The 26,855-nt window shown below is 46.4% G+C and overlaps 1 protein-coding gene across 6 annotated transcripts in view; it reads left to right on the top strand.

Annotated features, from left to right (window-relative positions):
• CYTH1 (cytohesin 1) overlaps nucleotides 1-26,855 on the top strand; it is an 87,992-nt gene that overhangs the window by 23,961 nt on the left and 37,176 nt on the right. Inside the window, exons 1-2 of one of the 6 annotated variants that reach the window (XM_046674503.1) lie at nucleotides 20,144-20,541; nucleotides 21,078-21,264. The exons of 2 other annotated variants lie outside the window; for them this stretch is intronic. In XM_046674503.1, the coding sequence (XP_046530459.1) occupies nucleotides 20,539-20,541; nucleotides 21,078-21,264 (190 nt within the window). In that variant the 5' untranslated portion in view covers nucleotides 20,144-20,538. Of the gene's footprint in view, nucleotides 1-20,143; nucleotides 20,542-20,906; nucleotides 20,988-21,077; nucleotides 21,265-25,202; nucleotides 25,732-26,855 lie in introns of those variants that run through there. 3 more of the 6 variants (XM_046674502.1, XM_046674504.1, XM_046674508.1) reach the window with 3 other exon arrangements.

Below are 26,855 nucleotides of genomic sequence, written 5' to 3'. Positions count from 1 at the left end.
CCGCCCCGGTCCTCTCCGAGATCTCTGGCAATCCCTAGCCCCACGGGACGGGCAACGGCAGCTGGGAGATCTCCGTGCCCTCCGTGTCTCTCTCTGGGACCCTCCGGGCGCCCCGAGCACCAGGCTGGGTCTCCCCGCCAATGGCGGGGAGAGACTCTCCCCGCGGGCTCAGGTGTGCAACTCCAAAGTTTCCCTCTGCGTTTAGGAGTAATTGCAGGGGGTTTAGGTAGGGTTCTGGTCACCTGTTTCCACTGTCGCTCCTCGGTTGTGTTCTCGCTCCTGCCCTAGATGTGTGTGGATCCTCTGGGGGCGTCCGTTGGAAGAAAGCCGCTTGCGGGTACTAGGCTGCCCGTCGGGGTCGGAGAGTTTTCACCTATTTCCACATCCTCCCGGAGGAAAGTCCATCCGCCTTCCGATGTATAGTCACGTGGGTGTCTCAGACGTCCTGAGATGCTGTCTGGATATCCTTTGTCAAGCGATAAGTGTCCAAATAATTGTAGACTCGAAGGGCGAGAGACAAAGAGGACTACTCACGGCGCCATCTTGGCTCTTCTCTTAAAGGTTATTCTAAAGAATCGGTGATTTATGTCCCCAGATGAGTTAGATGGCAGGAGTTAAAAGTAATCTGACTTAAAGTTGGGGAAATTGGCCTTTTCGTAATTGCAGTATGCTTAAATCGCCTATTTAGTCCACTTATTATGTACTGTTTAGTACCTTATTATGTGCTGTTTTCTATCCTAATTGTTAGTACTGCTTAATTTAATGTTTGCGATCTCTTGCAAGATTCCCAAGGTTGCTGCGTGAATCCCGTGTGATTAACAAGGGATGCCCGCAGCCTCTCATCCTTTATGTGCAGTCTGCCAGCCTTTGGGTGGGCCGAGAGCTTGGCCCCCATGTCCTCAAGCTCCTGGGCACCCAGCTCACTCAGGCACGAGCATGAAGACTTGGGGCAAAAAGAGAAAGTCTTTGGGGAGAATTGTGAACTCTGAGAGGACTCTTTTTTTTTCTCCATATGTTCTTGGACGTCTTGTTTCCAAGCCAGGATTATACACAGCTTTTTGGCAGGACTTTTTGGCAGGACTGTCCCATACTGAACAAACAAGTTTTGTGTTCTACAGTACTGCCTATAGCTTTGTATTTAATTAGGTATTTACATTTTCAGTATAAAGCTTAATTTGTATAATCACTTTGTGATATGAGGTTTGTGACATTATTTACATTTACTTGGTCAAAGTTACAAACTAATTTATGTGCTTTTGCAAAATTCTTAGTCGTCTTCCTAACCATTGGCAGCATTATTTACCGTCTTAGTCCTGTAGTCAATTGATGATAGAGATTTTTCCCCAATTAGATTCTTTTTAAAGGTAATTTCTATGAAAATTGGTATGAAATGCATATGATAAAGCTCTTTCCCATACAGGAGGAGAGAGCAATAAACAAATTGTCTTTCTTTCCCTTCCAAGTTCTGAACTCCTAGAAATAGAGAAAGGTATCAGAAAATAGAGACAAAACTATCGGCTTTATAACTGGTGAAGAGAGGAAGATGGAGGGGTCCCCGACTTCAAGCATCTGGAAACAGGTTGCAAATTTGTGAAGTAGGTCAAGGTTCACTTTCTTCCTAGGTAGTCAGATCTTTTGAACATTTGAAAGTATTATTTGATGTAACCAATGGTTTTAAGAACTACCTATCCTCCGATGTCTCCCAAATTTATACCCCAGTCCTCATTGTTTGTGCATCCCATATTTGTGAATTTGCCTACTCACTAAAATTTATTTGTCAGCCCTAAATCAATATGAAAGTGGTGCTTTCACGGTTGTTTGTGGACACGAGCAGGGCAGTGAAGAGTGAGAGTCACCCCGCAGACGCCAGGTGTGGCGCCCAGGTGATGTTCTCCTCGGTGCAGCTCTCATGCTGTGAGCAAGGGTCCTTTATGTGCTCTATTTAGTGCCACATTTTTGTGCTTTTTGTTGGTGATTTGGCTGTTTAAAATGGCCCCAAGCATGGTGCTGAGGTGCTGTCTAGTGTGCCCAAGTGTGAGAAGGCTGGGATGTGCCCCACGGAGAAAACACGTGCGTTGGGTGAGCTTCCTTCAGGTGTGAGTTCAATGGCAGTGAGTCAGTGGATCGAGCGTGAACAAGGTGTCCTTAAACAGAAACACCTAAGACAAGCTTGTGTGTTGATCGCTTGAGAAAATGTTGTGATCAGGGGCCCACGGGACCCTAGCCCTGTGTTTCCGTGGGCGTGCTGGCTAGTGTGGGCCAGTGCAGGCTTAGCAGGACCTTCTGGGATGTGACTACCAAATCGCGAGGACAGACTGTGTCTCTAGCCCTCGTCCTCCCCGCAAGCTTTAGGCTCTGAAGGCGCACTGCCTCGTGTGTCATCCCCCCGGGATGCCGAGGGTCTCACACAGCAGAGCCCCTGACCCTGTGCCCCGGCTTCCCCGTCCTGGGAAATAGCGTGTTGGTCCACCCAGTCGTGCAAATCAAACGTTGGGAAACCAGCCGTGAGCCCTCCTTTCTCTCGTTTTCCGTATCCAGTTCATTAGTAGGACTCTTCATTCTGCCTCCAAAATGTGCTCTAAAGGAGTCTGCTTTTCTCTGTCTCTGCTGCTCCACGCTCGTGGGGGCCACTGGCATTGCTCTTGGGGATGTGCCCCAGCTTCCTGGGTGGACAGCACTGTGTGCCCGTCTCCCGTGCCCTCCCCTTTCTGGGCACGTGGGAGGCTAGACTGGCAGTTGACAAACTGTCCCTTTCCGAAGACCCCCAGGGAACAGGCTGAGAAATAGTTGGTGCGGTGACGATTTGGTATTATTGCAGGAGCGCTTGGTATTTCTTTGGTTAATGGTAGCTTCTGAGAACTGCTTCTAAAGCTGCTGGGAATGTTTTTGGGACTGGAAGGGAATTTTTTTAGGGAAAATCAACATCTGAACAATGATTTAAGAGCTTGAAGAAAATCTTGAAGAAGCACCCTTTCAAAAATAGAGTTTTCTTGTTTGTTTTGTTTTTTACTGAAAGCACTCGCCTTCTGAAACAAGGAGAGTAGAGTTTAGACAAAACAATGGTTTCTGCTTAGTTTGTTTTAAAATCAATAACAGATATCAGGAAGTCTGGACTGGCTGACTTTCATGGTACTGTCTCCTGCCTTCTTTGCCCCACGACAAAATGTGATCATGGTCTGTCTCCCTCAGCAGCTCCTCTGTCATGTGACGACTTCATCTCCGCTGGCTCAGTGTGCTGTCAGCTGAGTAAAAGGATGGGTGGAGTGCACCGGTTTTGTAACGTTGGTCTTGTGGTTTTACGAAGAAAGGAGGTGATGTATAATTAGTAAGGCAGAAAGGGAGCAGAGGAAGCCGGAAGGGGATATGCTGTGCTTGCGCATCAGAGCAGACGGCCAAAGCGAAGAGCAAGCGGGCCGACTCCCCTGTTCCCCGCCTCTGTGCTTACGCTCTGAGCTGTCGGAGGACTGCACTGTCACAGACGCACTTGCATTCCACACCGGGATGTCAACTGTTTAAATATTTAGTGAAGACTGGAAATTTTTTTCTAAAAATTACTAATTGAATTTGTAATTCAGAAAACCCAGTGAATTCATTGGATCGTCTCTCCTCCCTGACATTAATTTTGTATTCCCCCAAATAGTAAAAGTACCAGAAAGATCATTGCTGGAAATATCCGTTGAATTTATCATAAATGGCTGATGCTTTTAATGCATTACTTTAATCCAGTTAAAGAATGACCTTTCCTGATAGCTTAGTCATCATCATCCGCCTACAAAACCGTTAGGCTCATTTGACCTTTAAACATTTTCGTTTGACCCAGGACATGTTGAAACCATCCCTTCATCACGCGGTGGGATGGTATTTATACTGAGCCGATGGAGGACCTAACGTGATTACTCTGTGTTTATCCCAAAGCAGAGAAAGCTGGCTCAGCAGTCACTCTTCATCGTTGAGAATAGGAGTCTTAGTTCATAGAATCATAAAATCTTTAGAGGTGAAGCTTATCAGTCGGAGTCAGCGCCTTCAGCTTCGTTTCTTGTATGTGGGGCGTGGTGGGTGAGGGTGAGAGAGTTGTGGGAGGAGGCTCTGGAGCCGACCTTGAAGAATACGTAGGATTCAGATAGAAATAGAGAAAATGCTTTAAAATTTATTTTTATCACAGTGATACATGTACCTAGTTTAAAAGATCACATATACCACACAAAAATTTACATGAATGCTTATAATAACATTATTCATAATAGTCAAAAAGAGAAACAACCCAAGTGTCCATCAACTGATGAATGGATAAGCAGAGGGGGGTCCAGCGCTACCGTGGGTGTCGTTCAGCCGTAGAAAGGAATGAAGCCCTGACCTGTGCTGCAGTGTGGCTGTGCCCCGAGGGCGTTATGCTGGGTGAGAGAGGCCTGGCACAGGAGGCCACGTGTTGACGAAGGCAAGGCCACAGAGTCAGTAGATTAGTGGTTGCCAAGGGCTGGGGGTCTGGGCAGTGGGGGTGACTGCTGAGGGGCTGTAGGGTTTTCTTTTTGGGTGATTAGAAACGTTCTAGAATTGGGTAATGGTGATACTTCCGTAACTTTGTGAGTATACTACAAAGCACTGAATTGTACACTTTAAAAGAGTGAACTTTATGGTTTGTAAATTCTATCTCAATTTAAAAAAATTCTACCTTAAGGAAATTCAACGTGTTGATACCATTTTGGGTTAAAGTAATTTTTAAAATATGGTTAAATTTCACATAGTGAACCCTCGATGTAATCAGCACGAATTCCGTTTGATCTTGATGTTTGGAAGCACTGTACTGATTTAAAATCAGCCTCTTTATTTAAAAGTCTATGTGATATATATATATATAATGTCTTTTAAATAACAATCCAGACAAACATTTGCCGTCTTGGAGGAAAGAAAAACATCATAGTGAATTAAAGGGTTATAATGAAAAATAGCAATTCCCTGCCCCCCTGGAGACCCTTTCCTGAGGGGCAGCCGTTTTGAATTTTTTTAACCGTTTTTCACACAATTTATGTCCAAATTTAAAACAGTAGTCTCCTGCTGCTGCTTGATTGCCATTTCAGATGCGCTCTGTGGGTTTCTGTCGACCACGCCGCTCTTTACAACCCTGCCGTCCTTCTGGTACGACTCTTTGTTTTCATGGAGCTATTGGTTGCCTCCGTTTGTCCTTTGCCTGGTTTTCTGGAAATTATCAGTTGCTTCCCAAAGTACTGCACCTCTGCCCTGCGCTTATCTGTAATGTTTTCCACCTGCTTAGACACATCAGTCAGTCGTCTTCCCCTGGACGGGGCTCAGCATTCTTCTGCTCAGATCTCCATAGTTGCTCTGCTGTGTGGCCTGTTTCGTCTTCCCTGCAGAGTCACTCTGGGCTTAGCTCTCTGTTGGATCACCTCTTCCCTAGGCCCATGTCTTTCCTGTTTTTGGTTTTCCTTAAGTTTGCAGAAGCACATTCTCTAGAAGTTTACTAGGAAAGGGTATGTGAGAGGTCTGTGTTCTGACTTTGCATATTAAAAAATATCTTAGTCTGTCCTTAACACTTTTCTTGGATTTGGTATAAAATTTTTCCAATTGGGCTGGACCGGTGGCGCAAGTGGTTAAGTGTGCTCGTTCCGCTTTGGCGTCCTGGGGTTCACTGGTTCGGATCCGGGGTGTGGACATGGCACCGCTTGGCAAGCCGTGCTGTGGCAGGCGTCCCACATATAAAAAAAAAAAGTAGAGGAAGATGGGCATGGATGTTAGCTCAGGGCCAGTTTGCTCAGCAAAACGAGGAGGATTGGCAGCAGATGTTAGCTCAGGGCTAATCTTCCTCAAAAAAAAAAATTTTCCAATAAAGTTATCTTCTAATTTTGAAGGCCTTTTTTGCTTAACATTATCTCCATGAGATTTAACCACATTGTTTCCTGTAGCCATAGTTCGTTCATTTTTGCCAACGTATAATATTTCATTGTTTGAATATACCACAGTTAAAAAAAATCTGTTCCACTTTTGATGGACTTTTAGGTGGTTTCCAGTTTGGGGTTATTGCTCCAAATGCTGCTGTGAACATTCGTGCTCATATTTCCTGGTATTCATGGGAAGGATAATCCCGAGTGACATTTATGGAAAAATCCATGTGCGATTTTCTTCCCACTCATCTGTGTGGCCAGCTCTGTCACGTGTCAAGTGTTTATATCTGTGTGGGGCTATTTCTGGGCTCTACATTCTGTCCTGTGGGTCTGTCCCATGCCAGTACCGTGCTGTATTAGAATCCCTAAAACAAACAGCTAAAACCTGCTGGGGTTGTGATTTGCAATGGCATTGAGTTTATAGATTGTCTGGAAAAAAAACTGCACACATTTAATATACTGAGTCATGAGTATGGTTTCGCTCTCCATTTTTAAAGACTTCTTTAAAGTCTTTCAGTAAAGTTTTAGAATGTTTTTCCTTAAGACTCTTCTACATTGTTGATAGATGTATACTGATTTTCGTTACTGTTGGTTGCCAGTGTATTGGAATGCGTTTGTCCTTTAGATATTGATCTTCTGACCAGCAGCCTTGTCAGTGATTCTAACAATTTATCTTTACCTTTTCTCTGTGGACAGTCAAACCAGCTGTGATAATAATGGTTTCGTTTCGTCCCTCTTCCCCATCCTCTTGCCTTTGTTCTTGCCCTGTCATTGGCTGGGGCATTAGGGCCTGATGCTCTGGGGGCCCCTTGATTGAGAGAGATGGGGCTAGAAACCCTCCAGCACAGCATGGATGAGTTGCCGAGGCTGGACACCCTGCGTTTCCTCCCAGGCTCACAGGGAGAGCGCTCAGGGTTCCCCAGCAAGGGTCTCATTTCCTAGAAGCTGTTTGTAGATACCCTTTATCATGTTAAAAAAGGTTCCTTCTGTTTCTAGTTAGCCTGGAGACTTTTTTCAGTCGTGAACGAATATCCCCTTCTCTCAGTGCTTCTCCCGCGTGTGCGTGTGGTGTTTTTTACAAGAACTTGCAGCCGAGTCAGTGGGCTGGCTGGGCCTGTGCTGTCTCCTGTGGTAACGACAAGTGAGGCCTGGAAGTGTGCTTTGAGTGTGAAACACGCACTGGAGTGTGGAACCTCAGCACGAAAGAAGAGTACAAAATATCTTATTAATTATTTATTATATTATTATATGTTGAAATAATATTTTAGATATAGTGGGTTAAATAAAATGCATTATTAAAGTTTGCTTTACCTGTTTCTTTTAATTGTTTAGTGTGGCTACTAGAAAATTTAAAATCACATATTTGGCTCACATTTTTATTTTGGACAGCACTGGCTAGACAGACCAATGGTTATGCAAATTCAGTTTATAATAATAATAGTTAACATGTAATAAATGTTTACTAGATGTCTGCACTGTTTTAAGTACTTTCTCAATAACTCTGTGAAGTGGGAAAATTTTCTCCATTTCCTGGATGAGAAAACTAATGACATGGAAAGAGTAAGCACCTTGCATACCAACAGCCAGTAAGTGGTGAAGCGGGGATGCAGCTGAGCACTTGACTCCTAGGCCTACCTTGTACGGATCATGGTGACACTTCAGGTCGCTGGGCAAAGGACCGGCTTTCAACCAATGGTGATGACAAGTGACTATCCCTTCAGAAAAAATTTCGATTCCCCCGTCATTCTGTACTTTAAAAACAAAGAAAGAAAACTCCAGATGGATTATAGGTCAAAGTGTGTATATATATATGTACATAATATGTATATTCTCTCTATATATTAAGGTGTGTATAAAGAAAGTTAAGACAGGCAGTGTATTTGGAAGAAAGACTTGCAGCACTTACAAGCATGCAGCACTTACAAGCAAAGGATTACTGCCCACAATACATCAAGATAGAAACAGATAAAAAGACAACAGTAGAAAATAGTACAAAGTATGTGAGCAATTCACAGGAGAAACATGGTTGCTGTGAACCTAAGTGTTCAGTGTTCCCAGTAACAGAGAAACTGACGTCACAACAGCGGTCAGATCCCCAGAGAGGAGGAGCGTGGGGGAGGTGGGCAGGTGGACGGTCCTGTGGTGTGTGGTGGGGAGGAGTCAGTGCGGACTTTGAGAAGGCAGTTTGATAGTGTCTGTAGCAGTTAAGATTGCTTATAGCGTGTGCTCGATGCCCAGATTTTGGTTTCCAAATACCATTCTCCATGAAAAGGAACCGCAGATCCTTGGAGAAATCGTTGATTCCGGGACTGGGGCAGGGAAGAATACAAAATAAGCCTGCCTGGAAAATCATGTGATGGCAGAAAGTGAGGAGGTGCTGAAAAAATGACGGGGACGGATTGAAAGACACAGGTGCCAACTGGAGGAAGCTCCAGCCATTGACACTAAAGTGGATGGGCAGGAAAGGATGATGAGGGACTGATGTCTGCACCCTCATAGTATCTCCTAGCAGCATCCTTCCTAATCACAAAGGACAAACAGTCACTTTGCAGAGGCCTAGTGGCTCCCCTTTACAACACTAGTGAAGGATTCATCCGTTTCATGTACCACTGGTATGAGGCACTGAGAATATAGCCTCGCTTTTTGTGCCATTCTTGCCAAAAATGCACAACCTTGATCAAATCAGTAGAAAACCGCAGACAAATCCAAGTTGGGGGACATTCTACAAAATAACTGACCGGTACTCTGCAGAACGTCAAGTCCGTGACACACGAGGACTGGGGAGCTGTCACAATTGGAAGTGACCAAGGAGACACAACAACTAGCTGCAGCGGGGTCTGCTGGATTGGATCCTAGACCAGAAAAAAAGGACATTAGTGAGAAAATTGGTGAAGTTCCAGTAGGATTGCCAGATGAACGGTTAGCACTGTCTAGGTCTGAATTTCCTGGGCCCAGTAACGGTGCTGTGGTTATGTCACGTGGTGATGGAGGGGAGGGTGGGCAAAGGGTATGTGAGAACTCTTTTTTGCAATTTTTCTGAGTCTAAAATTGTTTAAAATAAAAAGTTAAGTGCCTGCATCAGTCGACTCTGTAATCCAGCTTTTCTGAATCTCTTCCTCAGCTGTGCTTCCACATGTGCAAAAAGACACATGTGTGATGGCAAAGCGTTGGAGACAGCTTACAAATCAGTGGCAAATCAGAGTGTGGCACAAACCTCACTGGGGGATGTACCAATTAAAAAAAAGCGAGGTAGAGCTGTACGTTCGGAAGTAGGGCAGTCTCTAAGACATATTGATTGAAAACAGTAACTTGTAGAAAAATACATACTGTTTAATCTTTGTTATCTAGGAAAAGCCCTCCTGTACAGCTGTATGTGCGCGTGTGTTAAATACAAAGAAAAAGGTCTGCACGAGCGGTGTCAAGGTGTTAGTGGTTTTTTCTGTGAAGATTACTAGATGGCGGTAGAAAAAACCTTTTTTATTTTTGTATTTTATATGTTCTGCCCCCTCCCCCTGACCCCGGAGTGTAGTAATTATGTATTTCTTCTGTAATTGCAACACAAGAAGAGAGTAAGTTTAGTATTACTCTGCCTTCAATGAGATAATCCTTTTTTGTGAGTTAAAAAAACTCAGGGGGATCATTTAATGTTTATGCTTTATTTCATTAGCAGCTTAGTTGGATAAAAATGAAAAGACTGGAATTTAGCCTTTAGGAGAGGTTTCTTACTGACTTGCTTTTGTGGTTCTTCAGCTTGTTTCAGTAGAGAGGGGCTGCCATCGAGGCGGTCTCAGGGGTAAGGGAAGTTGCGCTTGCCAGCCTCCACGCTGGCGGCTCTGGTTCCTCCGAGGGTCCCGTGCGGTGCTGAGGGCGCAGACCTCCTCGGGAAGAACCCCGCTGGGCTTGGTGCTGGCAGGCTGTGGTCAGTGTGGCTCTGGCCGCTCTGCATGTGTCCTCAGCTCGCGTCATTGTGAAGTGGGGGTGAGGAGGCGGATGGTAGGAGTGATCCCCTGCTCTACTCCAGGGTTATTTTGATGCTCAAAAGAGTGAAAGTATCTGTGTTTTTTGCAAACTGATCCATGCATTTAAAAATTACCTGATTGATTGTTGTGTGTTAGCACGTGTCCCTTTAGTTAGCGTGACAGACCTTATCAGGCCGTCTGACAGCTCCATGAGCCCGTTGCCTGTTGGGACCTCCCATCCTTTTATCTTTGAGTCTGTGTTTCCTGGGTCTCTTTTTCACACAGACTTCTTGTCCAGGTAGGTTTGCTTCCTGGCTGGGAAGAGAATGTGCAGCCCAGCCAACATAAATACTTGTTCTGTGACTTTAAGTATGAAATCATTTTCAAAAACAGTAGAATAACTGGACTGAGGGTTTGTTCAGGGGAGGAAAGTTATGTTGGGGGCCAGATTCTTGGAAGGCTGAAACGTCATTATGTAAGTACAGAAACGCGAACAGGTCTCAGTGGGTGGTGGGGTTCTTGTGGGGTGACAGTAGCCAGGTAGCACCAGGGCCTCTTGTGCTGTGCAGCTCTGTCTAAATATGCCCTTCTCCCAGACAGTGCCTACTCAGCCCTCAAGCTTGGTCTCTCCTTCCTTCAAGACCGTGGCCACTGGGGCTGGCCTGGTGGTGAAGTGGTGAAGTTCGCACATTCTGCTTCAGCGGCCCGGGATTCGCTGGTTCGGATCCCTGGTGTGGACATGGCACCGCTTGGCAAGCCATGCTGTGGCAGGTGTCCCACATATAAAGTAGAGGAAGATGGGCACGGATGTTAGCTCAGGGCCAGTCTTGCTCAGCAAAAAGAGGAGGATTGGCAGCAGATGTTAGCTCAGGGCTAATCTTCCTCAAAAAAAAAAAACAAACGACCGTGGCCACAGATTGGTATTTGACTGTCCCCAGATCTCCTCCAGATAATGCCACTAAGAATATGGGTGTTCTCACAAGTCACTCTCCTTTTTTCGACTGCCCATTCCCCCTTTCTCCCTGCCTCTCCCAGGGACTGCTTTTTGGCATCCTTCCTCTAAGAGTCTGGAGTACCAGCCTCTTCCGTAGCCTAGTCCTTAGCATGTCACACGGTAGTATGTGACCGGACCGCTGCCATCACCTGGGTCCTCCAGGACCCTTCTTGTTTCCAGGGAGCATTGTGTGTGGCCCCAGCACCAGCTCACACAGTATTCAGCACAGGTCAACAGGCATCCTTTAAACTGAACACTCAGTAAGGACTCAGATGTTTTTTGAATGAATGCACAGTACTCAGCATGTACTTTTTTTCTTTTTAAAGATAATGTGTAATGTGTGTGTGAACACCAGTCAGAAAATGGGAGAACAGGTGTTCTGAATGTTGGGCTCTTTCTGGTTGAAAGTGAGAGACTCTCAGGTGACCAGGGGATGAGACTTTCTTCTCGAAAGACACAGGGAGGGGCGGCTTGGTGGCCCAGTGGCTCTGGCCCACACGGGCCTCTGTGGGGAAGCGGCCTTGGTGATCAAAGCTTGCAGGCACCGCATAGTTAATTTCCTTAGTCCACAGGCTGAGGCATAGGAGGTAGGAGGTTCGAGAAGAGTAGAAGTGCATTTCGTACACCACAGAATTTTGGAAAAGAAAAGCCTGTATGTGGTCTATTTTTTAGGGGCTGTGAGTGGGGATTCTTAAGGCTCAGATTTTCTCTTCTCAGTGATGCCTGTCCTGACTGTGCTCAATACTTTAATAAACCGTGTCCCCAGGCATCCACTCCTGATTCCTTCTTTTCCCCACAGCACTTGTGCTTTCTAGCATGCTGGTGAATTTATTACTTAGTGTGTGTGGTGTTTGTTGTTTTTGTCTGCTGTATAATATAAGCTCCCGTTGGCTGTTACCTATTCCCACAGATTAGCTAGTGTATGGACAAAGGGCAAGACAATTTTAATATTAACAAAACCCTTTCAGCAGATAAGTACTGGTGAGCATCACCAGAGCACGGCCTGTGTGCTAGCAGAACGTGAGTGTCCTCTGTCCTCCCTGTATACGTTCAAAGGGTCGTTTACTTTATCGGCAAAATAGCTAATTGTAAACTTTTTAGCAGTCTCGTCATCTAGCCAGCAGAGGGCAGCACAGATTGAATTCACTACCTCCAATATTTTTGACTTTGTTTTGAAGGGCATTTAAAACTACTTAGCAACTGCTTTCCGGTCTAGTTTGAAGTTTATTTCAACTTCAGTTTTATTTCTCTTCTTTTTCACTTGTGAATCGTACTCTGTCTTCGTGCAGGAAGGTGTTTCTGTTTAGCATCATGAATACGTCAAATGCATATTTTCTAAAGAACACGTGGCTCGTCTCCACGTGTCTCCTTGGACTGTGGTGAGGTTGGTGGTGGTGACTGCCAAGTGTGGTTTTGCGGGGCATCGTTCCATCACCACCAGAAAGGGGGTTCTCCCGGGCACCATGCTGCCTCCACCTGCTCTGAGGGCTGTGATCCCAGACTCAGATTCCCCACCGTGAGGGTTCTCTCGGAGCCACTGAGGATGTGTCCACCTCCTTCTCAGAAAAAGATATGCATAAACTCAAAACCATACAGTTTTCCACTTTTATGGTATTGATAATGGATTTTCTGCGCGTAGAAAATAAGGTCAGACTTTGTGAAGAATTGCACCTTTCTTATTCTTATTTTTTCTTTGGAAAAGTTAATGACTTTTGGAAAAAAGTGAAAGTCAAATTATGTACATAAAGCAAAGGACGAAAGGCCATGGTTTGGGTTCTTTGTTTTTTTAAATTGGTTTGACTTTTTCTTTTGATGGTAAAAGTGCTAAGAGTCTGCCTCACGCAGGTGCTGACGGCAGATGTGATCAGAAATCCCAGCGCTTGCTCTGCCAGCCGCGGGGTGGGTGTTTGTCAAGGAACAGCAGCATCCTTTCAATTCTTCATTTGAGTTCTTTGCGACAGTTTTTCCTCTGTTCTCAAGTCTTTTCTTTTTTTTTTGCAAGGTCTATTTGGTGCTGTTCATGTCTGTGAGGAAAAATAGTACAAATCCGCTTTTGCCAGGTGACCCGAGTAGACATAACCTTCCAAAGATTTGCAGCATTTCCAGGTGTGTGTGGGTTCTGTCTGCAGAGCACTGGTGTCTCTGTCACTCTCCAGCCACCCACACGTGCACTCCCAGAGGCTTTAGGGCACTTGCATGATTGTGTGCCCCAAGCCCTTCTTTCACGGGCAGCTTGTCAGGAAAGATCGAAGCTGCAGAGGGAGAGGCTGTCGGGAAGCAGAGCGATTTACCCCCAAACCCCAGAAAGGCTTCAGGGCACCACGGGCCTCTGCGAATGCAGCTATGGAATGAGGCTAAAAACGAGGGTGGGTTGAAAGTGTTCATCGTGAGTAGTTAAGACTCTCAGGTCTCTTCTCCATCTCTTGCAGCAAGGCTATTTCTCTTCCACTTTTGGTAAAACATGAAGGTTTAATTTCTGAAGAAGGCCGTAAAGGCAAAGAGAGTGAGTGAAAGTATACTTAATTGTGAACTTCCCATCCTTTCTGCCTCTCCCTAGCTCCCCAAATGCTACTGGTCAGGTTTATAGCCCACACTGCCCAGGGAGGAGATTGGAGAATGATTCTTTGGGTCACCAGCCCAAGAAGAAAAGAGCCTACAGAACCCCTCCTGGGGTCTCTACCTGTTACTGTTTTATTATTTTACAGTGACACCCACCACCCAATAGGCTGCACCCATCACACAGAGCTCCTAATCAAGTTGTTAGTGCCTTGTTCTTAAATAGGAAGAAAACAGCCCGTGTTTACTAAACATTTAAGGAAAACCGTCAACATTAACAAGAGAACAAAGCAAACAGCAGAAAAGAAATGTGAGGGAAAAGGCATGGAAGATACAAAAGAAAGCTTTAAATTAAAACTGTGTACTTAAGAGTCTTAGATATTAATGAAACAAGAGCAGGATGCTATCAAAAAGAAATATTCATACATTAGGAGTGAGTTCTTGCAAATTAAAAATAGCAGGAAGAAAACATTCAGAAAGGTTGGAAGGTAGAAAGATTGGAAGCTGAACTGGAGAGCTGTCCTCCTTGGGGCTGCCGTCACAGAGTGCCGCAGCCTGGGCGGCTTCAACAGCAGACATTTCTTTCTCACCGCTGTGGAGGCTGCAGGTCTGAGAGCAGAGTGCCGGCACAGTGGGCTTCTGGGGGGCCCACTTCCTGGTTCACAGAGTGCTGTCTTCTTGCTGCGTCCTCACATGGCGCAAAGAGAGCAAGCTGGCTCTCTGGCCTCTTCTTAGGAGGGCACTAATCCCATTTGCGAGGGCTCCACCCTCGTGACCTGATCACCTCACAAAGACCCCACCTCCTAATACCACCACATTAGGGTTTCAGCCTAGGAGTTTGTGGGGGACACAAACGTTCAGTCCATTGCAAGAGTATTTCCTAGAAAGCAGCTCAAAAAGGAGATGAAAAGTAGGAGTAAAAAGATAAGAAAAATTAGAGGATCCACAGTGGAGGTCCAGTGTCCCACTAATAGAAATCCCAAAAAAGGGGAACTGAAAAAAAGATAGCAAATTATTAAAGAATATAAGACTTTAGAACTGAGGTCTGCCTAGCATAAGGTGTGAAACAGACTCATACTTAGACACTTTATTATTAAATTTCACAATGCCAAGGGCAGACAGAACATCCTGAGGGCTGTCTGAGAGCGGACGAGGTCACACATAGAGTACCGGGATCAGAATGGCGCCGTGGCCAACAGCAAAGCGGGAACAGCGAACAGTGAGGGAACGCCCCCTGCATTCTGAGGAAAAACGATTTCAACTTGGAATTCTGTACTCAGCCAAAATGTCAATCAAGTGTGTGAGAAGAATAGAGGTATTTTCAGACCTGCAAAATTTACAACAACAATGATGAGAAACCCACCCTCCACATCCTTTCTCCGTCAGTTATTAGAGGACGTGCTCCCCCAAAATGAGCAGGTAATCCACGAAAGACAAAAACTTGGGATCAAAGAAATAGGACCCAGTGTTGGGACACGGCTGGCGGATGCTCAGGAGGATGCTGTGAGAGCCTCGAGAGCCACAGGCCACGTGTGCAGGGGGTGGAGGTTTCTGGAGGGCTGGCTCGGAGAGCAGATTCCTGTGCGTCTGACGCTGTGATGGGTTCGTGCCTGGGTAAAGAGTGTGGCGATTAATAGTAACAGACACACAGAGCTAAGCAAACTGAACAGAGGACACTTGAGGCCGTTCTCTGGTGGTTCTCATCACAGGATGTGGTGTAGCTGAGTTGTGAGCAGTATTTATGCAAATGCTAAATACTGATTTAACTGGAAATTTAACTATACTGAGTCTGTGTAGGGGGAGGGTGAAAACTGAGTCTTCGTCTTCCTTGGCAGGCAGTTGACATCTAGAATTGAAAACTCAAGAATGAATAATGTAGACACGTTATTTAGAAACAGGGAGGTAATTAGCAGAAGAAAAAGCTGAAAGAGTTAGCTCTATGAAGCAGGATGGGTGTAGGGTAGAGTTGGGCAGGAAACTGATTTTCTGTTTTAAGCCTTTGGTACTATTTGCCTTTTTATGTGCAGTATGCATGTTATTTTGGTTAAAGGTAAAAAAAAACCCAGGCACAAGTGGTGAGCCTGGAGAGAGAGCAGGGTCAGATTAAGGAGAGTCCTGAAACCATGATGAGGAGCTGAGACTTAGTGAGCAGATGATGGGGCCGCTGAAGACTGAAGGAGTGGCTCCCAGTCTCTTGAGGTTTGGTGTGGTGTCCCCATCTCCACTCTCTGTGCTTCCCCTCCTGCTCTCTGCTGGGGGCTGCTCTGGATGGAGGCGCCCTCCTGCACCTGTTAGATTTGTCCAGGAGATTGAAGGCAGAGGAGAGTGAGGTTACGGTTTTCTCCCTACCAGGTAGCTGAGGGTCAGCTGAACCCTCGGCCCAAGCTCCTGCCAGTGGTCCCTGCATTCAGCCACCTAGCCGGCAGGCCTGGCAGTGATAGGCTGCTCCTCTTTCTGGCTCTGGGGTGTTCCTCACTCCTTGCTGGTCTCCCCAAACCTCACCCTCGCTTTTACAGACAGACCCTCTCTTAACTCTCCGACTCCCGCTTTGAGTACGTCTCTGTCTCCTGGGATTATGACGGGCGAGGGCATCATGCTAAGAAAAAACGCTCTCCAGAATGTTACATGAGCGCTCTTGTACGTTTTCTTTTAGTGTCATTTTAAACTGTCATGTTTGCACATTCTCCCCTTATCTGTCACCATAGGAGATGAGGCTGGGTAAAGGATTAAGGCTATTTAAGGTATTTTATTAATTGAAAATGGAAAATGTCTTGAGTCAAAGCACCTGTGTCCAGATGCCCTTACGTATGATTTTCATTATGAATAGCTATAAAGTGTTCTCTTCTGCTTTGTTGGTTTAGTGCGCATTACAGGGCCTGGCCAGTTCCTGTCTCCCATCTCCTCACTCAGACACTGCTCTGAGGCCTAGGGAACTGCTCTGGTTTTGTAATATGCCGTTGTTTTTCTAGTTATTTCAGAATGTACTTTGAAGCCTCCTTGCAGCTTCCCTTTGAATGGCTGTGTTCTGATCCTCCACGTGCTGTCCTTGGGACGGATGCTGTAGACGGGCCTGATGAGCCGGCTGGTGGTGCTTCGTTTGCCCCGGACAGTCCCAGTGTACGCCTGTTGGCTGATGGGATTATGACTGGTACCCACTTTCAGTCTCAGAAATGTCGCAATACGAATGATAAGTGGTACAGTTACTTTCCTTATGAGCGAGTCAGCTTCATAATTTGGTTCTTCAGTAGTTAAATTTCTATTTTAAGGAATTGAAGACATGCGTCTTCATTCATTACTTCCTTTTTCACAAAGTGTGCTATTTGTTGCTCTAGCTTTGGAATAACAGAAATCACATGGAAGATAGGCTGGTATTAGGCCAGGTGTGTCCCTCGGTGCTCCCAATTAACACCTAAGCGGCAGCTCTTACAAAAACAACTTTGGGGAGATGGGAAGAATCCTATCTTGAGGGCTGGCTGGGGGGGTCTGTGGGGTGGCCCACTGTGCCCAAACAGAGATAACAGCTACGTGAGCCATTTAGAGTCCATCTTTTGAGAATGTGAACTTGGCATTATAGCAAGAATGCAGTGGCAAATAGTGGAGCAGAGCTGAAAGTCCCGAGGTCCCACGAAGCAGAGCAGACACAGTGGACTCAGTGATGGAGACTGTGAGGCTGAGGCCTGCTGGGTAGCGTGGAAACTGGGAGTCCTGTTGGCAACCCGCTGCTTGGAGGATGGCAGCTCCCTTCTCCTTGCCCAGGCCAGAAGGCTTGGGGTCATCCTGGACTTCTTTCACACCCTACCTGGAATCCATCGGCAAGTCCTTGGCTCTGTCTTAGAAGTAAATACAGCAGGGATTTGACCTCTTACTGCCTAAGCCGCCATTCTCCCACCTGGATGTTGTGACAGCCTCTCAACTGGTCTCCCTGCTTCTGCTCTGGCTGCTCTGCAGGCTGGTCTGCCCCGCCAGCCTGAGCAGTATCCTCGCAAAGGAAGTCAGATCCTCCGCTCTGCTCCAGACGCTGGTAGCGGTTGCCCGTCTCACCCACAGTGGAAACCAGCCCTTAAAATAGCCCCCAAGGCCCGGGACGCACCCCCCCACCCCCCCCACCCCCACTGATCTCTCTGCTCCAGCTATGCTGGCTTCCTTGCCCTTCTCGGGAGTGGCCATCCCTGACCACCTGCCCCACCCGCCCTGCCCCATGTAGCATTTATCATCCTATGTACTGGGTATTTCACTTCTTGTTTCCCTGTCCTCCCCAGCTCCCGATAGAGTATAAACACCACAAGGGCAGGTGCTATAGTTTCCTGATGTGTCTCCAGTACCCGACACTCAGTTTGCTCAGTGAATGCTGGATGAAACTTGTGAAGGATAAGATTATAGATTTGATTGCAACACATAAGAACTTCTGTAAGACAAAACGTACTACAACTGAAGTTAAAAACAAGTGACAGATTGTGAGATAATATTTGCAACATATGATACAAAGGATTAGTAATATATAAATCAGAAGGAAAAGATAACCAATAGGAAAATGGGCAAAGGATATGAACAAGCAGTTCACGAAAGAGGACGTAGCTCACGCTTATGAAAAGATCAAGTCAGTGCAGACTGTAAACAACAGCAAGAAGCTGCTTTTCACCTGTCAGACTGGCAGAAGTGCGGTCCAACCTATCAGGGAAGTGGCGCGCCTTTGGAAGGATCTGTGAACGCTCTAAGTACGCATGCCTGGTGGCCCTGCCGTGCTGCCTCCCAGTGTCTATTCCAGAGAAACGCTCTACCAGCTGATAGCAAGTAGAAAATAGAAGTGACCGTCGTCTTAAAAGTAGGATGAGCGTCAAAGCCCAGCCCTGGCACCAGAACGTAGAAATACTGATTTGGGAATCGTTAAATGTAGATTTTGAAATGGAGCAGGATGGAACTTCTGGGGTGTGTTAGGGATGGAGGATGGGAAGGAGAAACCATAACTGTGATTTTGACACATGCAACTAAAAGGTAAAAAGTTGGGTTTGTATTAGTTGCCTCCACAAAACAGAGTGGTTTTTAAAAATACGTGCATACGTTCTGCTTCTCAGCAGCCCAGGGTTCGCTGGTTCGGATCCCGGGTGCAGACATGGCACCGCTTGGCAAAAACCGTGCTGTGGTAGGCGTCCCATGTATAAAGTAGAGGAAGATGGGCATAGATGTTAGCTCAGGGCTAGTCTTCCTCAGCAAAAAGAGGAGGATTGGCAGTAGTTAGCTCAGGGCTAATAAAAAAATACATGCGTATATATTTATTATTAGGTAAGCAGGAAAAGGGTGGGCTGAGGCCACTGCCCTTGAGGCACCTCTGAGCACCTTCAGAGTGTGACGAGGCGGCGCACTGGTGTCTCCCTGGAGATGTGCGTGTTTCTGCCCCGCCATGGGGACCCGGCCGCTGGACAGCAGGCTCGGGCTTCCTGCACACCTGCTGCAGGAGTTTGTGTTTACAACCAGCACTGACGGGAGGAGGAGAATTGGAGTCCAGCAGTAGAGCCAGCCAGAGGGTGGGCCCTGCATCCAGACACTTGGTTGAATGTCAGGTTTGGGACTTTGGGCAACGTCTCTGGGCCTCAGAGTCCTCATCTGTGAATTGGGGCTGAAGATGACACTCCCCTCATGGGGTTCTTTCCAGACTACATGAGTTCGGCCATGTCAGGCCAGGTGCAAAGGGAGCACTCAAGGAATGTTCTCTACAATGATGGTGCCACAGGTGCAAGTTCTCCTTCTGATTGCCACTCGTAAGTATGAGCAAGTGAGTTATGGGACCCCCTAGTCCCTCCCATGAACACATAGGAAGCTGTATCTGAATCCAGGAATTGTACTTCGAAGAATTTTTACTAAGGAAGTAATGAGAGACACGTGCCAGAACGTGTGCGCATGGATGTTGAGATTGGCAGAAAAGTTGGAAACCACTTAAAAAGTCTTCCAGTAGGGGACTGGTTAAATATGACCTCCATGCCATGGGTGATAAAAATGTGGCAGACAGCCGTCTACAGTCCTGGAGAAATGTCGTAGGTAAAAACAGCTGGTTATAAAACAGCAGGTAAAATAACCAATTTTTGTTTCTCTCTATATACGTATTTAGTTATCTCTATTTCTTTCTTTATATATGTTGATATATATACATACTATCTCTTGAGATAATATAAATATATCTTAAGAAAGATAAATATATCACTATTATATATTGTATAATATGTATGGTTATGTGTATCATATGAGAGATATGAGATACAGAGAAATATAAAGAGAGAAATATGTGTATATCTGTATATGTAGAGAGAGAAATATATATATAAAGACAGAAAGAAAGAGAATATAATATATACAATAAAAATTTGGAAGAAAATAAAGAATATACACCAAAATGTCATCAGTGGGTGATAGGATTAACGTTTTTTTCCCTCACTACTTTTACCTAATTTCAACAGTGAAAATGTATGATGAGTATAAAAAAAGAGTATGCAGAAAAGAACACATTAGAAAATAGAATGGGGATGAGATTGAACTTACATCGGGAGTGTTGCCCTTGGATTTTTTTCGCCTGTAAAATCTGCCTTCTGCTTTTAGCCTGTGACCTCATAACATAGCGTAAGGATTACAATCTCTTAGTCATTCTCTTGGGAAATGCGTCATTACTTCATTGTGAGAGGACCGGGGTTTTGAGTGATTCCGTTCTAAGAAAGTACTTGGAAAGTGAGGAGAGAAATGACATCTAGCCCTGTCCCTTGCTGCAGTCCAATCTGAGAAAAGACCAGAAGTGCAGCTGTTGCCTCCTTGACGGCAGCGGAAGGCGGCTTCCAGGGAGGAGGTGGTTAACTGCCGGCAGCTACTTGAGCTTGACTTCAGGAACTGGGTGGTGGCCGTGAGCTGGGAGTGACGCTCCTGCAGCTGGAGGCTGATTGGTCTAGGAGTGCGGCCAGCGATTTTCCTGTAGGTTCAGGAAGCAGCTCTGAGCTGTCCTGGTGGCTAGACAGCCCACAGGTGTTCCTGGCCCCACCCATTCCTACGTCCCAGGGAAACTTGGCTGAGTTCTCCTTTGAAGAACAAAACTGAGCAACCTTTAGGGTCCTGCCGTGACGGAAAAAGATGGTCCTTAAAACCGAAGAGGAGGATGGTGAGTCCCAGTCCTGGCCTGGGAGTATGGAGTGGGGTTTAAGTATCTCTTTTGATCAGTGTGTGAAATCCTGTGACGACAGTTTCACTGCCTTTGGGGAAGAGCACGAACCCAGACTCTGCTTTTTATCTGACTGTTTTCAGGACAAAGACTGGAGAGTGCTTTAGTGGTTAAGAAGCTAAGGTTCTTGGTGCGCGTGCGTGCGTGTGTGTGTAGCTCAGTGTGTTTTTAAACCGGAGAAGTCCCCCACCCCAATCTTTGCTTTTCCTTGAAGATCCACCCTGGGTGCTTGTTGCTGGAGTGTGCGCTCTGACTTGCTGACTTGGTCTGTACTTCCTGAAACTGAACCGCGTTGGTCAGGGGCTCTGTGAGTTGCACGGATATCCAGAATGAGTGTGATGCTGAAAAGTGAAGATGTCAGAGACCAGGTGGAGAGCACCACTGAGGTTCAGGATAAATAATATCCACTTTTATTAAATAAAATGTGACAGAATGAAAATGCATAATTAATTTGATCTTCCTCTTTTGGTGTTCAGCCTTGTAGGGTCTGTAGAACTTCCTTCGTCTTCTCCACACGCACACTGAACAGTGAAGCTATGAGTAAAGGGATGACAAATTTTGTGGCTTCTGAATCCCAAAAGATTCTGCAGAAGAGCTGTCTTGCGCCCCCTGGGTCGGGGCTTTCAAACTCTGCAGTCCTACGAGCTGTGTGTGTGTGGACGTGTATGTATTTTATTGTGATGCCTTCATCAGATGGCAGCGTTTTCATGCCATAGGACAAAACAGCAAAGTTTATACTGGTTTGTAGCTAGTGATGAATAATATGAGTAAGTTTGAAATAAATATTAGGCTATATTTCAAAGGGGATTTTGTGAAAGTTATAATAAATGTTGGGGCTCCTTTTTATGCTTTTCCTTGTCTGATTCACTGTAAAACACATTGTAAAGTTTCCCCTTGAAGTGCAGATTATCTTTGACCATATCCGTGGGCTGATTTGGAAAGCTGTACCATCTGTGAAAGACTTTGGGCGAGAGGAACGTACAGGCGTTGAAAATAATACTCTTGCGTTTGAAGAGGGGACAATATGACAGGCAGTTCTAGGTCAGGGTTGAACTGGCCCTATGGGAGGTTTTGCATCTGAAAGAGAGTCCACGGAAGCCAAGGTCTCTAGTTCAAAAGGGGACACTTTTGAGAGTAGACAAGGACACTTGACTGATGATGCCGGACAGTAGGTGTGAGCCTGACTTGGAGAGACAGTGACCGCTGGTCACCGTGCTACAGCTTCATGCTTATTGCTGCTGGTCCTTCCGGGTGAGCCTGGCCTCAGCCCCACCAAGGAGATGCTGTTTACTAGTCACTTCAGATTCGAAGTCAGAGGGATCCCTGTCGTCGTCCCCTGGCCATCCTAGAGGCTTTAACATTCAACACAAGCTGCTCACTGTGTGTGCACTTGACTCAGTGGTGGGGGTGGGGCACCATTTTAGGGCCAGGCATTTTCGAGCTCAGATTTTTGAGATAGGATTGGTGGGCAACTCTGCTTTTAGTAAGTAACCGTCAAGAACGGGCCCTTCTCTGTTTCCCTCACCCCCTCCTGGCACGTTCGTCCTGTTGTCTACTTGGGACGTTAGGGAGGGCAGTGTTGTCCTTTTCACCACTGCAAAAATAGCTGCCCCTAGGTGTCCGCTGAGATGCAGAAAGGGCATTCAGGCAGATGTGAGAGTGAAGGGCACAAATGGACTTTCCTCTGGCAGGTCCCCAAGATCCCAGGGGAGGGAGAGTTCAGTGTCAGCATTCTTCAGATTTGTTACCAAAAGACTATGCCTAATAAAGGGGAAGTGGGGTTTTTTGAAAATTTCTTTAAACAAGTAAGATCCTTTCCTGCTGCACTAATCTCAGATCCATAATCCTCAAATTGAAGTGCTGCTTTTTGCCTCTGTCCTTACCTGGTATTTGTGCTCATCAGTTTGCATTCCAGCGTCACGTAGGTGTGTGTAGGTGAGAGTTAACCAGTGTCCTCAGTAGGGCACTGTTTTCTTAACTGCCTTAGGTTGGTATTTTAGCTATTGAATCTTATTTTTCTAATGCTTAGTCCCCCTGGATTTGCCTTTGAACCTTCTCTTTGGGATGGAATCGAGGCTCCTTGCTGTGTGGGACACGAGGCCCTCGCAAACTGACATGAGGCTCTCTTTTGGGTGCCAGCCCAGTCCCCATGTGCCTGGGGCCCTGACCGGGGGTGTATTTGCTGTCCCGTGGCACCCAACCACTTCCCGGCCTGCCCCCTGCTCAGTATGTGTGTCCATATTGGTCTCTGCTTCTCCATTTGCGGAATCCATTCATCCTTCACGTTGTGGCTCAGAAGCTTGACTCTCTGAAGCTGCTTGACGTCCCCAGTGCACTGGGTGTGCATGGCCGCAGTGGCCAAGTGTGCTTCTGCTCCCAGCTCACACACCTCCCCGACTGGCCTTTATGTTCTGTGCAGGGCGGGGATGGGAGCTGTTTCAGTCCCAGCTCCCAGCACAGGCGGGGTGTGTGCAGGTGCTTGGTAAATGCTGAGCCGAAGTGAATTTGATTATTCCAGAAGAGAAGATAAAGAGCTGAGGACTCAGCCGGCCGTTGGAATTGGGCTCTGTCTGTTCGTGGATCATATCCTCCGTGAGTCTTACCACATCTCTGAACTGGAGGTAACAGGGCATAGTTCATTGTCAGGAAATGTGCGAAGTTCACGGTTGGACTTTGTTGTCAAGTTCAAATAAAAACGGAAATGAGAAAACAGTTTAAGCTGTAAGATACCATGTGAGTATAAAGTTGTAGACTTTACAGGAAAATATGCGGCGTGGAATTAAGTATAGTGCCTCTTCACGGGGATACTGGATTTTCAGGTTGCCTCTCAAATACTACCCCTGACGTTAACTCACTACCCAGTCCTGTTCTCTTAGTGCATTCCTTGTAGTTGTGCCAGCCTCACGGTGGACAAGTTGCTTAGGTCGAGGTGAGTATTGGGAGGAACACCTAAGGTGCTGTGACTATAAATTAATATTCCCACAGATATTTCTCACTCCCTTCCTTATGGATTGAGTTTGTATTTTGCAGAATCAAAAATGGTCCCTTTTTTATTTTTAAGCAGGAGTGCTTGGCGTTGTACAAAGCACATGTCACAGCAGACCTGCATCACCATCTGCTGCGACGAGTTCTGAAGGGGGCTCACTGTGGTCTGAACTTGAGGGCCTGTCCCGTGGAGCACAGCAGGGATGAGTGCCTGTGGTGTTGCACAGGGACCAGCACTGCCCTTTCTTTTTTTTTTTTTTTTAAAGATTAGCACCTGAGCTAACAACTGTTGCCAATCTTTTTTTTTTTGAGGAAGATTAGCCCTGAGCTAATTGCCAATCCTTCTCTTTTTTGCTGAGGAAGTCTGGCCCTAAGCTAACATCCATGCCTGTCTTCCTCCACTTTATATGTGGGACGCCTACCACAGCATGGCTTGCCAAGCTGTGCCATGTCCACACCCGAGATCTGAACCAGCGAACTCTAGGCTGCCAAGAAGCGGAACGTGCAAACTTAACCGCTGTGACACCTGGCGGCCCCTCTTTTATACCCCCCTGCTTTTTCTCCCCCAATTCCCCCAGTACATAGTTGTATATTTTTAGTTGTGGGTCCTCCTAGTTGTGGCATGTGGGATGCCGCCTCAGCGTGGCTGATGAGCCATGCCATGTCCATGCCCAGAATCTGAACCGATGAAACCCTGGGCCGCCGAAGGCAGAGCGCATGAACTTAACCACTGGGCCACGGGGCCGGCCCCTGCCCTTCTTGATGAAGAAGGTGAGCAGAGACGAGGCATGGGTTCTGCCCCTCTGAAAAAGGTGGGTCTTTATTTGTTGTCTGAGGCTTTCTGCACCTCCCAGGTTCTCTTTGTCACGGAATATGAAAGCACAGGACTGGCTGCCGATGGTCAGGACCCAGAGTCAGTAGACGGGGGGATGTGGAAGGCAGCAGGTGGGCTTGTCCAAGAAGCCAGCGTTGTCGAAAGAAAAGGCAGTGTTGTGGGTCTTGGCAGGCACGGGTCTAGGGCCTCAAGAGCCCTTCTCAGCTTGCAGTGTGGTCAGCTGAGGCGAGGACAAGGCAGGTGCTGAGGATCTGGATGGGGGCATCAAGACCCTAGGAAGTGGGAGGCATTCCGGCTGTTGTCACCTAACCCTCCTGGGGCTCTGGAAGGTTTGCTGGAGTATGTGGTGGGGGGCTGACAGAACCTGCAAACAGTTTGCTGCTGGTTAAGAGATGGAGGGTAGAGCTTCTGGAAATTTTTTAAGGTACCCATTTCTCACTTTTCCCTTGCATTTTGACAACCCTCCAAAGGCAACCTTGCTGAATTTACGTTGTTCTTGTTTCTGTTCTTCTTTCTGTTTGTTGTCGGCTCAGCTGAGATCCCCTTTTTAGAAAGAGACTGGTTAACTGCTGCCATCTTCTCCGGGTTGCCTTGTGAAGAGCTTCAGCTTGTGGGAATTCATACGAGTTTCACCTTGCAGCTGGGACAGTCACTCAGCACGCTGCAGTCACAGACTCGTGGGGCTGTGAGTGTCTTAGAAGTGACCTGGTCTGGCTTGGTCAGCTGTGCCATTGAGAGTCATCGCCGTGGCTCCTGGAGGGATGTCAGAGTCAGCCAGGAGCATCAGTGGAACAGCACAGTTGGGACATGGTGATCTCCTGACTCCATGGAGTCTTTCCTGAGGACGTGCTGTGTTTGGTTGTATAGACACAGGCAATACATGAGGGGAAAACAGAGACGGAAGGCCCAAGGCCTGCCGCCCTCTGCTCTGCTGGTGCTCAGGACTCACCCGGCACGTTCTTTTGCTTCTTAAGAAAAGAATTTCTCGAGTCTTGTATGTTCTTCCTTCCTTGCTCTGCAGAGAAACTGTGAAAGCTCAAATTCTGACCTGAAAGGAGCCACGTGAATTTCTTCTCTGAGCCAGTGGCTGTTTCTGCATGTCCTTTCTTTTGGTGTCTAAAGTCTCTTCTCCTTTGTATTTTCTGTTAAGAGTTCAGGAGCCTTGATTCACAGACTTCAGATGGAATCCCACATTTCCACCATGGCATAATCAGTACTTACAGCAGGGGCTCACAGGCATTATATCAGAACTTGAGCATCTTCCTTCCACAAAAGAGATGCTTAGGCATCAATCTGAGCACTGTTTTGGGGTAAGTGGCTGGTGACATTTCCCTGTTTTCTCTGAATAGAAATTGCAACATAAAATTGAGTTGTAGTCGTGGATCTACATACACAGAGAGGTATGAAATGAAGCCTCGCTGCCTCCGCCCGCTCTCCACCTCCTCGTCTCTGAAGAGGATTCCTGTTGACAGTTTCAAGGGCATCCTTCTCAGAATCTGTGCATTCCCCAACGGAGGTGCCGTGTGCCTGGTGCTCTGGGCCTTCCTGCTGCACTGCGTGTGTCTTAGGGAGCTTTCTAGATTCGCATTTACAGATCAGCTCTTTCTTTTTAATGACCAAATAGTGTTTAAGTAGTTTTTAATTTTTGCATTTTGAGAGTATATCCATGGGGTAAATTCTTAGATGGAATCACTAGATCAAAAGGTATGTGCGTCTTAAGTTTGGTGCTGCAAAGAGAGTGTGCACTTTACACCCACCAGCAGCGTGTGAGACTGATGTGCAGCCCACGCCCTTGACGGGGTTCGTGTCTTCAGACGTTTTCGTTTCTGCCAGACTTGTGGAAGGCAGAAGGGTCTTCATGTCTTAATTTGCGTTTTTCAATCTTAGAGAGTTCAGGTGTCTTTTCCTCCTTGCCCGTTTGTCTTTCTCTGTTTGTGATCTGCCTGTATGGCCTTGGCTGTATGTTTGTCGTCGTCTCCTCACCCTGTGCTCTCTCTGAGGGGAAAGTCGCACCTTCGTCCTGCGCTCCGCATGCCTCTTGTCTGCTTGTTTACCGTTTAGCTCACGGGACTGCATTTTTAATGTAGCCAACTGAACAGACTCCAAGACTGTGACCGTAGTAATCTGAGCTTTATTCTAGAATTGTTATGGTTTCTTTGTTTTTGTTAAAATCTTTGATTTAGCTAGGATTTATTTTGTTATAAATGAGGTAGGCATTCAGCTAAGTTTTCCCCAAAACGGCTAGCTAGCTCATTGCCCCACCACCATTGACTGAATAATCCTATTTTGCTTTATGATTTTATCTTTTCCTTATGTTTTCTTTATGAGATTTTATGATTTGAAGTGCCACCTGTGTTTCAGTATTTCTTGAGTTTCTCTTCTCTTCTAGTGCTGTTTCCAGTTATTGAAGCCTCACATGCTGGAGTCTCGGGTG

Source organism: Equus quagga, chromosome 11, assembly GCF_021613505.1.
Source record: "Equus quagga isolate Etosha38 chromosome 11, UCLA_HA_Equagga_1.0, whole genome shotgun sequence".
Lineage (NCBI taxonomy): Eukaryota > Metazoa > Chordata > Mammalia > Perissodactyla > Equidae > Equus > Equus quagga.
Note: the sequence above shows the minus strand (reverse complement) of the source record. Positions and strands in the feature narration are given on the sequence as shown.